At 42.6% G+C, this 16,771-nt stretch overlaps 1 protein-coding gene across 1 annotated transcript; it reads right to left on the bottom strand.

Moving 5' to 3' along the window:
• Positions 1-5,184: 5,184 nt before the first annotated feature.
• On the bottom strand, positions 5,185-10,247 carry LOC121545159 (transcriptional repressor protein YY1). The gene is made up of 5 exons (XM_041855598.2): positions 9,618-10,247; positions 8,433-8,595; positions 8,142-8,202; positions 6,765-6,923; positions 5,185-6,129 (listed from the first exon to the last, which is right to left on the bottom strand). Exons 1-5 carry the CDS (start codon positions 10,117-10,119, stop codon positions 5,947-5,949), a joined length of 1,068 nt encoding a protein of 355 aa, XP_041711532.2. The 5' UTR covers positions 10,120-10,247; the 3' UTR covers positions 5,185-5,946.
• Positions 10,248-16,771: the final 6,524 nt, after the last annotated feature.

Raw genomic sequence — 16,771 nt, 5'->3', positions numbered from 1 at the left:
GAAGGAGTGATTGGTTTCAACAGAGAGACGACGGAGAAGACATTCTACACGTAAATAAACTCTGCAAAAAAAGAAACGTCCTCTCACTGTCAACTGCGTTTATTTTCAGCAAACTTAACATATGTAAATATTTGTATGAACATAACAAGATTCAACAACTGAGACATAAACTGAACAAGTTCCACAGACGTGATTAACAGAAATTGAATAATAATAATAATAATAATAATAATAATAATATGCCATTTAGCAGACGCTTTTATCCAAAGCGACTTACAGTCATGCGTGCATACATTTCTTGTGTATGGGTGGTCCCGGGGATCGAACCCACTACCTTGGCGTTACAAGCGCCGTGCTCTACCAGCTGAGCTACAGAGGACCAACTACAGAGAACAAAGGGGGGATCAAAATCAAAAGTAACAGTCAGTATCTGGTGTGGCCACCAGCTGCATTAAGTACTGCAGTGCATCTCTTCCTCATGGACTGCACCAGATTTGCCAGTTCTTTCTGTGAGATGTTACCCCACTCTTCCACCAAGGCACCTGCAAGTTCCCGGACATTTCTGGGGGGAATGGCCCTAGCCCTCACCCTCCGATCCAACAGGTCCCAGACATGCTCAATGGGATTGAGATCCGGGCTCTTCGCTGGCCATGGCAGAACACAGACATTCCTGTCTTGCAGGAAATCACGTACAGAACGAACTGTATGGCTGGTGGCATTGTCATGCTGGAGGGTCATGTCAGGATGAGCCTGCAGGAAGGGTACCACATGAGGGAGGAGGATGTCTTCCCTGTAATGCACAGTGTTGAGATTGCCTACAATGACAACAAGCTCAGTCCGATGATGCCGAGACACACCGCCCCAGACCATGACAGACCCTCCACCTCAAAATCAATCCTGGTGAGGACCTGCCTTACAACAGGCCTACAAGCCCTCAGTCCAGCCTCTCTTAGCCTATTGTGGACAGTCTGAGCACTGATGGAGGGATTGTGCATTGCTGGTGTAACTCGGGCAGTTGTTGTTGCCATCCTAGTACCTGTCCTGCAGTTGTGATGTTCGGATGTACCGATCCTGTACAGGTGTTGTTACACGTGGTCTGCCACTGCGAGGATGATCAGCTGTCCGTCCTGTAGCGCTGTCTTAGGCGTCTCACAGTATGGATATTGCAATTTATTGCCCTGGCCACATCTGCAGTCCTCATTCCTCCTTGCAGCATGCCTAAGGCACGTTCACGCAGATGAGCAGGGACCCTGGGCATCTTTCTTTTGGTGTTTTTCAGTCAGTAGAAAGGCCTCTTTAGTGTCCTAAGTTTTCATAACTGTGACCTTAATTGCCTACCGTCTGTAAGCTGTTAGTGTCTTAACGACCGTTCCACAGGTGCATGTTCATTAATCGTTTATGGTTCATTGAACAAGCATGGGAAACAGTGTTTAAACCCTTTACAGTGAAGATCTGTGAAGTTATTTGGATTTTTACAAATTATCTTTGAAATACTTTTTTTGCTGAGTTTACATTTTATTTCTTACCAAAACGGGCGGTGGTTAGGGTGCTAAGTATTCTGATTACTGTGAGCGTAGTTTCCAAATGTATGTACGATAAGTTTGATTCTCTGTCCCGCTCTCCCCCCTTCTATTGACCCCTCCACGTTTTGATAACCAAGCAGTCATGCTGTTAGTCCGCTAGGGACTTTTCTCATTTATTAAATATGTATGTATTCTGTGTTATTGAGTTAGCTAGTAAATAAATAATTACGCCAATTTGTGTATTGCCGACTCATAAGGTTAGGGTTCTTGCAGATTCAAGGATTATGCGACGTTCAGAATGAGACTGATATGAGGTAATGATTTAATAAGTGACTGTTATCGATATAACATATATCTTCTAAGTTTAATTCAGGAGATGGTAACTCGTTAAACAACTTATTCCGTGGTGCCCCAAATCCCTAATGAGTTAATTGTTACATGATTAATTTCATTGGGTAACAATATAAAACATAGTTAGTCGATTCGATAAATAACAGTCATCACATCTATTAAAGTCACGTCACGACAGTGTCTTCCGTATTTAACCCAACGACTCTGAATCAGAGGTGCGGTGGGCTACCTTACGCCTTGATCACACCGACAGTGTTTTTACGCAAAATGGTACGCGGCATCATCTGGATTTGTGTGCAACAAACGTTAAACATTCACCTTCTGCCGTCTACGCATACAGCTTGTTAAATTCAACGAATGCACCACACAGAACGCACTGCAACTGCCTCTGCAATGCAATGCTGCAAGTCAAACGCAGCATTCATTTACATTACATTTTAGTCATTTCGCAGACGCTCTTATCCAGAGCGACTTACAGTTGGTGAATGCATACATTTTCATACTGGCCCCCCGTGGGAAACAAACCCACAACTCTGGCGTTGCAAGTGCCATGCTCTACCAACTGAGCTACAGGGGACTGGATTTCGCAGTTGGTGTGATCGAGGAGTTAATCGATGTCATCGGTGCCCAGGGAGCAGTTGTTGGTGGGGGTTAACTGCCTTGCTCATGGGCAGAACGGCATATCTTTTCACCTTGCCTGCTCTGCAATTCGAACCAACAACCTTTTGGTTACTGGCCCAACGCTCTTAACAGCTAGGCTAGCTGCCGTGTGCTTATCAATGCACAAGCACCTTCCCCCCATTCTGTCATTATTAAATGTGATAGGTATTTTAAAATTATATATATATATATATATATAAAATATTTGATTAATGAAATTTAATCTTCCTCAAATCTTTGCGAGAGGGAGGGAATCTGATTTAATTGGTCCTCAACTTCCGGCTCAGACACTTCATTCAAGATAATGGAGTTAGTTAGCCTGCCCCAGAGCAGGTTAGTTCTTAAGGATTCATTGCCATAGAAACGTACCTGGCTAAAAGATCAGCCACTTTCGTGGTACCGGTTATCCAAAGTTACATTGCTAACTCCTCAAACCACATACAGTGCATTCGGAAAGAATTCAAACCCCTTCCCTTTTCCCACATTTTGTTACAGCCTTAATCCTCAAATCTACACACAATACCCCATAATGACAAAGCAAAAACGGGTTTAGAATTGTTTTCAAATATAATAAAAACAAAAAACGGATACCTTATGTACATAAGTATTCAGGCCCTTTTCTATGACACTCGAAATTGAGCATAGGTGCATCGTGTTTCCATTGATCATCCTTGAGATATTTCTACAACTTGATTGGAGTCCACCTGAGGTAAATTCAATTGATTGGACATGATTTGGAAAGGCACACACCTGTCTATATAAAAAGTCCCACAGTCGACAGTGCATGTCAGAGCAAAAACCAAGCCATGAGGTCGAAGGAATTGTCCGTAGAGCTCCGAGACAGGATTGTGTCCAGGCACAGATCTGGAGAAGGGTACCAAAAAATGTCTGCAGTATTGAAGGTCCCCAAGAACACAGTGGCCTCCATCATTCTTAAATGGAAGAAGTTTGATACCACCAAGACTCTTCCTAGAGCTGGCTGCCCGGCCAAACTGAGCAATCGGGGGAGAAGGGCCTTGGTCAGGAAGTGACCAAGAACCCAATGGTCACTGTGACAGAGTTCCTCTTTGGAGATGGGAGAACCTTCCAGAAGGCTTTTGTGGTAGAGTGGCCAGACAGAAGCCACTCCTCAGTAAAAGGCACATGACAGACCGCTTGGAGTTTGCCAAAAGGCACCTAAAGGATTCTGACCATGAGAAACAAGATTATCTGGTCTGATGAAACCAAGATTGAACTCTTTGGCCTGAATGCCAAGCGTCACGTCTGTAAGAAACCTGGCACCATCCTTACGGTGAAGCAGGGTGGTGGCAGCATTATGCTGTGTGGATGTTTTTCAGCGTCAAGGACTGGGAGACTAGTCAGGATCGAGGGAAAGATGAACGGAGCAAAGTACAGAGATCCTTGATGAAAACCTGCTCCAGAGCGATCAGGACCTCAGACTGGGGTGAAGGTTCACCTTCCAACAGGACAAAGACCCTAAGCACACAGCCAAGACAACACAAGGCTTCGGGACAAGTCTCTGAATGTCCTTGAGTGGCCCAGCCAGAGCCCGGACTTGAACCCGATCAAACATCTCTGGAGAGACCTTAAAATAGCTGTGCAGTGACGCTCCCCATTCAACCTGACAGACCTTGAGAGGATCTGCAGAGAATTGGAGAAACTCCCCAAATACAGGTGTGCCAAGCTTGTAGCGTCATACCCAAGAAGACTCGAGGCTGTAATCACTGCCAAAGGTGCTTCAACAAAGTACTGAGTAAAGGGTCTGAATACTTATGTAAATATGATCCTAGAAAACAGTTTTTTCTTTGTCATTATGGGATAGTGTGATGAGTGGGGAAAACTATTTAATCCATTTTAGAATAAGGCTGTAACGTAACAAAATGTTTAAAGTCAAGGGTTCCGAATACTTTCCGAATGCACTGTACATCGTATTGGGCTCAGGGGTATACTACAAAGCAGGATGAATGAGCTAGCCAGCTAACTTTGATAAACAACCAAAAATAACTACCGGTACAGATTTTCAGGTTCAATTAAGAAAGCTACTTTTATATCTGTTTTTGGTTGTTGGCTTATTAGACCATGCCCATATTTCATTCTTTTGGGGTGTTATTTCAGAATATTTAGGTCTCTATTCAATCTGTATTCCGGAAGTTCAGCGCTAAAGCCCAATTAAAAATGAATTCAATATTTCAGCATTGGCGGAGACTGCATTCACGGTAAACGCTGCATGTCAGCTCAATCGGAAATTACCTTCACTTCTATCGTGCAATCTGTAACTCTAGACCGATACAAATTGGATAGACCTTAAGCAAGTTAGCTGGCCCAACGCTCTAACCGCTAGGCTACCTGCCGTAGTAGTATACTCGTTGTACCCATCAGAACCCAAAATATAAGCTTGTTTTACTCCAATGTTTGTAAACAAAGTAAATGTAAACAACCACTATATAGCCTAAAAACATGGTTAAAAATATCATTTTTATATAATGAATGCTCAGTCTGTATATGAGAGTGGTTACATTTCTCTAGGCGCATCCTTCAGCTTTTTACCAAAACAGGGGTGGGGAAAATGCTGTTATTGTTTCAACTGCAGGGTGCCCCTTTAAGGCGTATACAATCTACTGTACATAAAGTAGGAATTGTCTGAAACAAACTTGCTTATGGACATGTTTTTATTGGCCGCTTATTGGAGAGGTCAATATTAGCTAAAGTTAATGCTGCCTGTACAAAACATTTTAATAATGCAACTGATCACCAGTTCTGGTTGTATTGTGTGTTCAACTAAACAGAAAGGATTTGATGGATATGACATGTTTTTGCTCTCTGGCAGTGCAGGGAAAAAAGAAAACGGTTTTAAATCAGTTAACACTACTTAAATCACATTGCTATTATGTACATGATTCCAATATATCTGTACGTTACAATTATACAAAATGAAAAATCTGTAAAGAATACCCCTACCCACCCAAATAAACTTTTTATAGGGGAAAAAAAAAGCAGAGAGGTACAATAAACTGCAAATTCTCCTCCAAGAAGAGCTATCATAGATTTCAATTCTCAGGGAAAACAAACATGCATAATACCACTAAGCCAGAGAAAGTGTACAATATGCACACTTAGAAAAGGGTACAAAATTTAAAAGCAATTATTTTGCAATGCTGATGGAGCACATAACTTTAAATGTCGATTCCTTCTCTTTGGGCACTGCAGTATAAATAACTTGTCTTTTCGGTTGCAGGTCCAAGAACTTCACATCTTCACAAGAAGAAACGTTATGCTTTTCTTTCGGGATTGTGCCAAGGTGGCAGGGTAGGAGGCGTTAAGCATCATCTTTAGAGTTCGTTGTTTTCATCTCTCTACATTTCCTAGCTCTTAGGGGGCATAAGGCGCTGCCGCCGAGGTGGTTGGTTCACAGTCACTGATTGTTTTTAGCTTTAGCATGAGTGAGGATGTGAGACTTGAGGTTGGTGGATTGGGCAAACTTCTTGTTGCAGCCGTCGAACGGACAGACGTAGGGTCGGTCTCCAGTGTGAATCCGCACATGCGTGCGTAAGTTAAAGTCCAAGGAGAATCTCTTTCCGCAGCCCTCAAATGTGCACTTAAAAGAGAAGGAGAGAGTAGATTTAATTATGAGGCTGCAATGCTGGTTGACAATCTGGGCATCTATGGGTGCATTGCCATACATGCCATGTATAAGTTAAGTTAGAAGTGTTGAGAATCAAACTAAATGTATTCACAGGGATGCAAACTGGTGAGGGCGGAAACAAGCAAAACATTTCTGTAAACTGCAAGAAAATGTGCCTATTTTCAAAATGGGGTTGTCACAATACCAATAATGTGATACCAGGCCAAGTATCACGATACCGAGTAGTATTGCAGTAGAAAGCGGAGAAGGTAGCTCCGGTAATATGGGGCATAACTTGAGTGGTTTGGGCTAGAAACTGCCGGTTTTCAGTGATGTAAAGGCGCAAGCATGACTGTCACTGTGCGACGTTTTTCCTTTATGGCAGTGGCACTCAGAGGCTGCGTGACAGCGAAGCACAGTCAGACTGGCCTGCTTATTCTTACAGGCGAAATGAAAAGATACGGTAATGTTAGCTTGCCAACTTAAGATGCTAACATCAGCTAGCTCGCTAAAAGTGCAGAGATTGCAACCCTGTGAAACTGTAATTGTTTGACAAGAAGTAGATCTCTCAATATGAAGCCATTTTGAAGGGGCTGGGGGAAACATACCTGGAAAGGCTTCTCTCCGGTATGAACAAGTTGATGCCTCTTCAGTTTGGAGCTTTCGACAAAGGCCTTTCCACATTCGGCGCAGACGTGAACACGCGGTCCGTGGGTGTGCAAGTGCTTCCTCATCGCCGAGTTATCCCTGAACATTTTAGTGCACCCCTGCAGAGGCAAAGGTAGCAATTAATCACTGCGAACTTCAGAAATGACAAAACCAAAAGGTCCACATCAGACCACAAATAAGCTATAGATAGGGCCCTATAAAATCTGTTTTCTTTTTGGCCTGATTTGGTTTATAAAAATAAATAAGATTCTCCAGGTTTCAGTTTTCACTTTCAAAAGCAAACTTTTTGAATAGATTATTATGAGATATATATATATATATATATATATATATACACACACACACACACACATATATATACACACATACACATATATTACACATATGTATATATACACATATGTGTATATATACATACACACAATGTTTTTTAGAAATATATATTTTTGGGTGTCATTACCCTTTAATGCAAGTGCTCACCAGGAAGCAACTGTTGTTTGGTTAAGCAGTGTTGCTGTAGCGCTCATGTGATCGCAGAGTTTGCTAAACAAATGGCCACTGGACAGATACAAATAATCATAGGCTACTTTTTAGTTAAATGTTAACTGAGAAGGTTTTTGGGAAAGCCTTTCCATCTCTACCAGAAGTTATCATTAGCATCATCTCTAACGGCTACACAAAGTGTAGACATACGCACACGCACCACACACACAGTGGCATTCCTCTGCCGTTTCAGAAAGTTGCATGAAAATACGAATAACTGATGCATTTTGTTCATGCCTGATGATTCACTGTGGCAAATTAATGCATTTCCTACTAAGTTCAATAAATTCAGTTTTAATGTCTGGATTCCATCCACAATGCAGATTTTATAGGGCAATCACAGAGCATACCGGCTAGGTGAATACCATTATTTACCCAAACACTGCTCTAGTGCCTGTGTTACCATTCTCTAATACCAGTTAGGACTCCATTCAATCAGATCGAGCGTTAACCTGCGTTGGCCGACATCTGCATAGCGATGTTCTGACGGTGTAACTGCGGTATGAGCTGACAAATCGGTGAGCGGTTGCTCGTGTCAAAAGCCACTCCCTTCCTATTATCCATGTTAGAAGTTCAATACGGCAATAGAAAGTCTATGCTCTATTGATGATAGAAATAATGATAGGCTTTTATGCATGTTTTCATGTACATTTAGATATGGGGGGGTTGACAGCGCTAACGCGGTTTCACTTCCGCCAAAACAACCGCTACGCGGATTGCAGCTAATGCGGATCTGATAGAATCTAGCCCTTAGACTAGTAGAGCACACTTACTTTGTGGGGGCAAGCTATCGTCCTGGGAGAGTCGTCCTCCTTTATTTTCCGTGGCTTCATCCTGCAAAAGACATGATAGGTCAAAGATCTTCTATTCACTACACTTTGGGAGAGTTCAAGAGGGGAACGTTGTAACAGTACATAAGCCTACATATGGTTTTATTTATTAGGTCATGCAACGGGAAATGTTTTGCAACGGAAAACGAAAACAAGGGTTTCTTAATGGACTAGTCCCTCCCAGTTTCCCTCCGTTAGGTGCCTAATGAACATGGCCTTGTGTCTCTAACTCACCTCGCAAATTCTGCCAGCTGTTTGGGGTCTGACAGGTCGATCCCTGGGATGCCTCCGGGCGGGAGCTTCTTCCCTGTCATGTACTCTGAGTAATCGGGAGGGGAATTCTCCCCGATGACATGCTCCTCCACCATAGTGTCATGGTCAATTTCCTTCTTGTCATCTGAGAGAGCAAAGGAGCAGAGTTAAAACAGGTGCACAGGGATATGATTTGCATTTGATGTCTGACCCAAATGGTCAATTGAAATACCAAATCAACAAAGAATATCACTATTCTAACCACCAGGAAAATGTATGGCATGAAAACTGGGGAGCATAATTGTGTAAAATATACACAATCTCACATTTTACAGTTGAAAGCAGTATTTGGTCTGCACAGTTGAACAGAAAGTGAATGCACATTTTAGTTCCATTTGAATGGCCCTAGTTTTTAATGGTACGACTTAGTGAATAGCCATAGCTATACTTGCAACAATTCAGACAGACTAACGTCGGGATTTTGAGAAACTCAAATCAAGGTAGCTAGTTAGCTAACGTTAACTGGCTGGCTGACGTTTCAAGTCTGTAAACTCAGTTTGTTACTAGGATTAAGGTTAGCTAGCTAGCTAACTGACGAAAGCCAAACAATTCAAATAAATATTCTCAGGTCAGAGTCTCAAAAAGCCAACAAGGCAGACTGCACAATTGAGAAAAAAATGTAATGACTAAAATATCAAACGACTGAGATTCCATTCTTGTCGACTCTTCGCCGCGGTTAGAACGGTCGCTAGCAGTAGCACATCCAGTCTTGTGACATCTAGCCTCCCCCGTTCTTCTCGAGAGTTTCGAGCCGAGGCCCCTGTGCTGAACTGCGCCACAGCGGCCTACTCCTGCAGCAGCGCGCTCGCTCCCACCCGCCGCCATCTTTCCCCGGCCAAATCAACGCCATTTTTTCGGTCCGCCATACTGTTCCAGGGGAACATGGCGGCGCCCATCAACACATAAAACATGGCTTCCCATAAAAACAAAAACATTTCAAATACACGGCATGCATTTCGGACTTGGAAAACAGTTAAGAATTCTGCTAAAATTAGCCAGAGGACAACGCCCGTACGAGGCCGAGTTACAGGGCACACACCGCAAGAACAATGCAGCTGGCAAATTTGCAAGAACACACTTTCGATAGAGCTCTAACGTTAAACTTACCCGATGCCCACATGGTCACCGAAAACTCTCCTTCCAAAGTCTTTATCTGGACTTGTTTCTGTTCCCATTTTCTACTACTGGCCTCCGGTGCACCCAAGTAACTCTTTTTATTTCTCTTTACGCTTCCCCCCTTCTTCATCCGCCCCGAGCTCTTCCCGGCGACAGTCACCAGAGTCTGTTCGATATATTCCTCTTCAGCGGCAGGGACTGGGACAGGTATAAGAATTTGGTCCTCGTAATCATCGTCCCCGTGCATGTCCGAATCATCTTCACCAACCACCTCTTCTCGTGTTTGCACCAATATTACCTCCTGATGATGGTGATGCATTGAGTGTGGATCATCTGAGTCAAGGGGCTGTAAAGCGATCATGGGCTGTTCATCGTCGTCCTCTCCAACAACTGTTGTCTCGATGGTCTCCACTTCGATTTCATGGAGTTCCACTATCTCAGCTGGCATCTCTGAGCCGTCCGTTTCGATGTACAGGGTATCGCATGATGCCATGTTGGAAACCCCTGAATTCCTCACACTTGTTATGTTTTTTACTGCAGTTTCCCCTTCTAGACTGCCTTCCTCCTTCAACAAACTCAACTCTGTTCTACTACCGTCTCCACAGCATTGTGAAACTAGCGACATTAAGGTCACGTGATCATACGGCTACTTTTCAAAATAAAAGTCCCCCTGAAATAATTTAACTGAATTAAAATCATAAAACATATAGTTTAATGTTACTTAAATATACATTTATTGAAAAAAATAACAATATATTTTTGAAATCAGTTAACAAATATCTAGTTACTGTATTTTAACTACACTGAACAAAAATATAAATGCAACATGTAAAGTGTTGGTCCCATGTTTCATGAGCTGAAATAAAAGATCCCAGAAATGTTCCATACCCACAAAAAGCTTATTTTACTAAAATGTTGTGCACAAATTTGTTTACATCCCTGTTAGTCAGCATTTCTCCTTTGCCAAGATAATCCATCCACCTGACAAGTGTGGCATATCAAGAATCTGATTAAACAGCATGATCATTACACAGGTGCACCTTGTGCTGGGGACAATAAAAGGCCACTCTAAAATGTGCAGTTCTGTCACACAATACAATGCCATAGATGTCTCAAGTTTTGAGGGAGCGTGCAATTGACATGCTGACTGCAGGAATGTCCACCAGAGCTGTTGCCAGAGAATGTAATGTTAATTTCTCTACCATAAACACAACGTGCTTGAATGCACAACATCGTTTTAGAGAATTTGGCAGTATGTCCAACCGGCCTCACAACCGCAGACAACGTTTATGGTGTCAAGTGGGCGAGTGGTTTGCTGATGTCAATGTTGTGAACAGAATGCCCCATGGTGGCGGTGGGGTTATGGTATGGGCAGGCATAAGCTACAGACAATGAAAACAATAGCATTTTATTGATGGCAATTTGAATGCACAAAAATACCATAATGAGATCCTGAGGCCCATTTTTCTTTAAGGTATCTGTGACCAACAGATGCATATCTGTATTCCCAGTCATGTGAAATCCATAGATTTGGGCCTAATTAATTTATTTCAATTGACTGATTTCCTCATATGAACTGTTACTCAGTAAAATCAATGAAATTGTTGCATGTTGCATTTATATTTTTGTTCAGTATATAACGATGATGTTTGTTGATGTAGTCCCCTGTAAAAAAACAAAACAATAACCACACAATACCAACACTGTTGCTGGAAGTTTAACTGTTGTCAATTCGTAACAGAACAGGATTTAATCATGCTTTGAAGATAACATTTTCAAATTGGCCCGTTCCAAGAGTAACCTTGGACGGGGCACAGTGTCCCCCGACAGCCCCTATGCTGCAATAGCCTATGTGTCAGGAGGTTACGGTCAGTCTGTCTTATCTAGTGTACTGTGTGATTTTAGGCATGCTCTCTCTAATTCCACTCTGTCTCCCCTCCCAGAGGACCTGAGCCGTAGGACCATGCCTCGCCTGACGACTCCTGGCTGTCCCTGTCCCCAGTCCACCTGGTTGTGATGCTGATCCAGTTCTGCAGCTGTGGACCCCTGACCTGATTCAATGGGCGTGCTACCTTGTCCCGGACCCCCCCCCTCTCTCTCTCCCTCTCTCTCTCTCTCTGTCTCTCTCTCTCTCTCTCTCTCTCTCACAGCCCTATACAGCTTCTGAATTCTGAGTTTCTGAATCCTCAGACCCCTGACTGGGAGCAGCATGGGGGACAGTGCCATCTAGTGGAAGGGAAATTAAACTATTATTCCAGGAATTATTTAATGAAGAATACTGACCTTTCAATCATTAATTCCTTTTCAACTGATTAATATTTAACATTGTTGTTTGATACCCATTTCGATGTCCCCTTATTAACATAACTTTAATTACGTTTTTGTACATGTACTGATTGCCTATTTTATTTCATTTACCCACCTTGGCAGAGTAACTATTTAGACTACAAAAAACCACTAGAACTCAACAACACGCCTCAATGCCTCCTAAAATGGCATGAAAGGGAGCGGGTAGGATCAGAGAAACAGAACGCATCTTGAAACAGGAAAAATATACTACGATTTGTGATCTTGTTCAAGTAAACGGAGGACTTTTAATTTGAAACCTTTTGCGCGATTTCGGACCCGTGGATCGCTTCTTACCATGACCCATTTAATATGGTTGATTTCATGGATCTCGTCGCAACTACGCTATGGGCTACGTAGTCTCGCGAGACTTGGTTTTTAAAATATATATATTCAGCTCCGGAAAATTTTTATATATAGGTATGTGTTTGGGTAAAAATAACATTTTTGTTTTATTCTATAAACTACTGACAACATTTCTCCCAAATTCCAAATAAAAATATTGTAATTTAGAGCATTTATTTGCAGAAAATGACAACTGGTCAAAATAACAAAAAAATATGCAGTGTTGTCAGACCTCGAATAATGCAAAGAAAATAAGTTCATGTTCATTTTTAAACAACATAATACTAATGTTTTAACTTAGGAAGAGTTCAGAAATCAATATTTGGTGGAATAACCCTGATTTTCAATCACAGCTTTCATTTTTTTATTTTATTTTACCTTTATTTAACTAGGCAAGTCAGTTAAGAACAAATTCTTATTTACAATGACGGCCTACACCGGCCAAACCCAGACGACGCTGGGCCAATTGTGCGCCGCCCCCCTATGGGACTCCCAATCACGGCCGGTTGTGATACAGCCTGGAATCGAACCAGGGGGAATGTAGTGACGCCTCAAGCGCTGAGATGCAGTGCCTTAGACTACTGCGCCACTCGGGAGCCCATACGTCTTGGCATGCTCTCCACCAGTCTTTCACATTGATGTTGGGTGACTTTATGCCACTCCTGGCGCAAAAATTCAAGCAGCTCGGCTTTGTTTGATGGCTTGTGACCATCCATCTTCCTCTTGATCACATTCCAGAAGTTTTCAATGGGGTTCAGGTCTGGAGATTGGGCTGGCCATGACAGGGTCTTGATCTGGTGGTCTTCCATCCACACCTTGATTGACCTGGCTGTGTGGCATGACGCATTGTCCTGCTGGAAAAACCAATCCTCAGAGTTGGGGAACAATGTCAGAGCAAAAGGAAGCAAGTTTTCTTCCAGGACAACCTTGTACGTGGCTTGATTCATGCGTCCTTCACAAAGACAAATCTGCCCGATTCCAGCCTTGCTGAAGCACCCCCAGATCATCACCGATCCTCCACCAAATTTCACAGTGGGTGCGAGACGCTGTGGCTTGTAGGCCTCTCCAGGTCTCTGTCTAACCATTAGACGACCAGGTGTTGGGCAAAGCTGAAAATTTGACTAATCAGAGAAGATGACCTTACTCCAGTCCTCTACGGTCCAATCCTTATGGTCATTTGCAAACCTCAGCCTGGCTCTTCTTTGCTTCTCATTGATGAAGGGCTTTTCTCTAGCTTTGCACGACTTCAGCCCTGCCCCTAGGAGCCTGTTTCGAACCGTCCTCGCTGTGCACTTCACCCCAGCTGCCGTTTGCCATTCTTTTTGTAGGTCACTTGATGTCATCCTACAGTTGTTGAGTGACATTCGAATGAGTTGGCGATCGTCCCGGTCAGTAGAGAGTAATTTTCGCCCTCTGCCGGTCTGTAGCTTTGTTGTCCCCAATGTCTGCTGCTTGATATTATGAACCACCGTCTTTGAATTTTTAAGGATGGAAGCAACCTGACGCTCACTGTATCCCTCTGCCAGTAAAGCCAGAATTGAACCCTTCTTTTCCTCACTCAAAACTTTCCTTTTCAACTGTTTTGGCATGGTCAATAGTTATTTTTTGATTAATATTACTTTTGAGGTACTATTAGCACTGTGTTTACCATCCAGCTGGTCCTATTGCAAGAGGATAGTGATGACCACAGCAGTGTTTTTTATACTTTTCCTCATTAAATAAGATTTGGTTCATGTGATCACCTAATCAGTACCTAATTCAGTAGAATGAGGTGTGCCTGTGTTGGAATTCAACAGACACTGGAATGGAATGAAATACAGTGCATTCGGAAATGTAGAGATGCTGATGTAAGAAAAATTTGCAGTGGTCTCTTAATTTTTTCCACAGCTGTATATATATACACACACACACATTTAGACCGTTCTTATTGCAGCCTATCTCAGTGACATAGACACACAGGCCACCCACCAAAAAAGGCTTCAGAAAAAGACAACAAAACTGCAAAGTTCCAACATCATTACGTAGATAATTTATGAATATGAATACTGTGCGGTTCAAAATGTGTAAAAGTTGCACATTAATTCAATTATTAGAAATCAATGGTACGATTTCAAAATCAGCGCATTTTGGGTAATTTCCCTTAGCAGCATTGAGGTTGCCATGTTACATATTTTTAGGGAGTCATAATGAGACCAAGGTCTCTTTTACAGATGAGCCCTGAATTACAGAAATGACAGAAATACAAACATCAAAATACAAATAGTCCTACTAAATGCAAGCAGAAAGAAAAAACATAAAAAACAGACACATTTATAATAAGGTCCCCGATCAGCTTTCTGAATTGCCCTAGAGGCTCCAAAACATCCAATATGAGAACATTTATTAGATTGTTCCACAAACACGGTGCAAAAAAAACTAAAACTGATTTACCTAACTCAGTAAAGACCAAAGGAATTTCCAGTTATAGCATCGCTGTAGGCTACCGGACCGAAGGAACCCCAAAATAATACTAGATAAGAAGCTGTTGAAACACGCTAAATACAGTGCACTCTGAAAGTATTCAGACCGCTTTACTTTTTCCACATTTTGTTACGTTACAGCCTTATTCTAAAATTGATTAAATTGTCCCCCCCCTCATCAATCTACACGCAATACCCCATAATGACAAAGCAAAAACAGGTTTAAAAAAAACAAAAAACGGAAATATCACATTTACTTAAGTATTCAGTACTTTGTTGAATCACCATTGGCAGCGATTACAGCCTTGAGTCTTCTTGGGTATGACGCTACAAGCTTGGTACACCTGTATTTGGGGAGTTTCTCCCATTCTTCTCTGCAGATCCTCTCAAGCTTTGTCAGGTTGGATAGGGAGCGTCGCTGCACAGCTATTTTCAGGTTTCTCCAGAGATGTTCGATCAGGTTCATGTCCGGGCTCTGGCTGGGCCACTCAAGGACATTCAGAGACTTGTCCCGAAGCCACTCCTGCGTTGTCTTGGCTGTATACTTAGGGTCATTTTCCTGTTGGAAGGTGAACCTTCGCCCCAGTCTGAGGTCCTGAACGCTCTGGAGCAGGTTTCCATCAAGGATCTCTCTGTACTTTGCTCCGTTCATCTTTCCCTCGATCCTGACTAGTCTCCCAGTCCCTGCCGCTGAAAAACATCCCCACAGCATGATGCTGCCACCACCATGCTTCACCGTAGGGATGGTGCCAAGTTTCCTCCAGACATGACGCTTGGCATTCAGGCCAAAGAGTTCAATCTTGGTTTCATCAGACCAGAGAATCTTGTTTCTCATGGTCTGAGAGTCTTTAGGTGTCTTTTGGCAAACTCAAAGTGGGCTGTCATGTGCCTTTTACTGAGGATTGGCTTCCGTCTGGCCACTCTACCATAAAGGCCTGATTGGTGGAGTCCTGTAGAGATGGTTGTCCTTCTGGAAGGTTCTCCCATCTCCACAGAGGAACTCTGGAGCTCTGTCAGAGTGACCATCAGGTTCTTGCTCACCTCCCTGACCAAGGCCCTTCTCCCCCGATTGCTCAGTTTGGCCGGGCAGCCAGCTCTAGGAAGAGTCTTGGTGGTTCCAAACGTCTTCCATTTAAGAATGACGGATGCCACTGTGTTCTTGGGGACCGTCAATGCTCCAGAAATGTTTTGGTACCCTTCCCCAGATCTGTGCCTCGACACAGTCCTGTCTCTGAGCTCTACGGACAATTCCTTTGACCTCATGGCTTGGTTTTTGCTCTGACATGCACTGTCAACTGTGGGACCTTATATAGACAGGTGTGTGCCTTTCCAAATCAAGTCCAATCAATTGAATTTACCACAGGTGGACTCCAATGAAGTTGTAGAAACATCTCGAGGATGATCAATGGAAACAAGATGCACCTGAGCTCAATTTCGAGTCTCATAGCAAAGGGTCTGTATACTTACAGTGTGGAGAACAAGTATTTGATACACTGCCGATTTTGCAGGTTTTCCTACTTACAAAGCATGTAGAGGTCTGTAATTTTTATAATAGGTACACTTCAACTGTGAGAGACGGAATCTAAAACAAAAATCCAGAAAATCACATTGTATGATTTTTAAGTAATTAATTTGCATTTTATTGCATGACATACAGTGGGGAAAAAAAGTATTTAGTCAGCCACCAATTGTGCAAGTTCTCCCACTTAAAAAGATGAGAGAGGCCTGTAATTTTCATCATAGGTACACGTCAACTATGACAGACAAATTGAGGGAAAAAAATCCAGAAAATCACATTGTAGGATTTTTCATGAATTTATTTGCAAATTATGGTGGAAAATAAGTATTTGGTCACCTACAAACAAGCAAGATTTCTGGCTCTCACAGACCTGTAACTTCTTCTTTAAGAGGCTCCTCTGTCCTCCACTCGTTACCTGTATTAATGGCACCTGTTTGAACTTGTTATCAGTATAAAAGACACCTGTCCACAACCTC

Source organism: Coregonus clupeaformis, chromosome 29 (genome assembly GCF_020615455.1).
Source record: "Coregonus clupeaformis isolate EN_2021a chromosome 29, ASM2061545v1, whole genome shotgun sequence".
Taxonomy (NCBI): Eukaryota; Metazoa; Chordata; class Actinopteri; order Salmoniformes; family Salmonidae; genus Coregonus; species Coregonus clupeaformis.
The sequence above is the reverse complement of the archived record's forward strand: the minus strand, read 5'-3'. Positions and strand labels throughout refer to the sequence as shown.

Coding starts and splice junctions, on each gene's coding strand:
- LOC121545159 (XM_041855598.2), bottom strand. CDS start 10,119: ATGGCATCATGCGATACCCTGTACATCGAAACGGACGGCTCAGAGATG. Junction 8,596..9,617: donor GGTGACCATGTGGGCATCGG/GTAAGTTTAACG, acceptor TTGCTCTCTCAG/ATGACAAGAAGGAAATTGAC. Junction 8,203..8,432: donor CAGCTGGCAGAATTTGCGAG/GTGAGTTAGAGA, acceptor TGTCTTTTGCAG/GATGAAGCCACGGAAAATAA.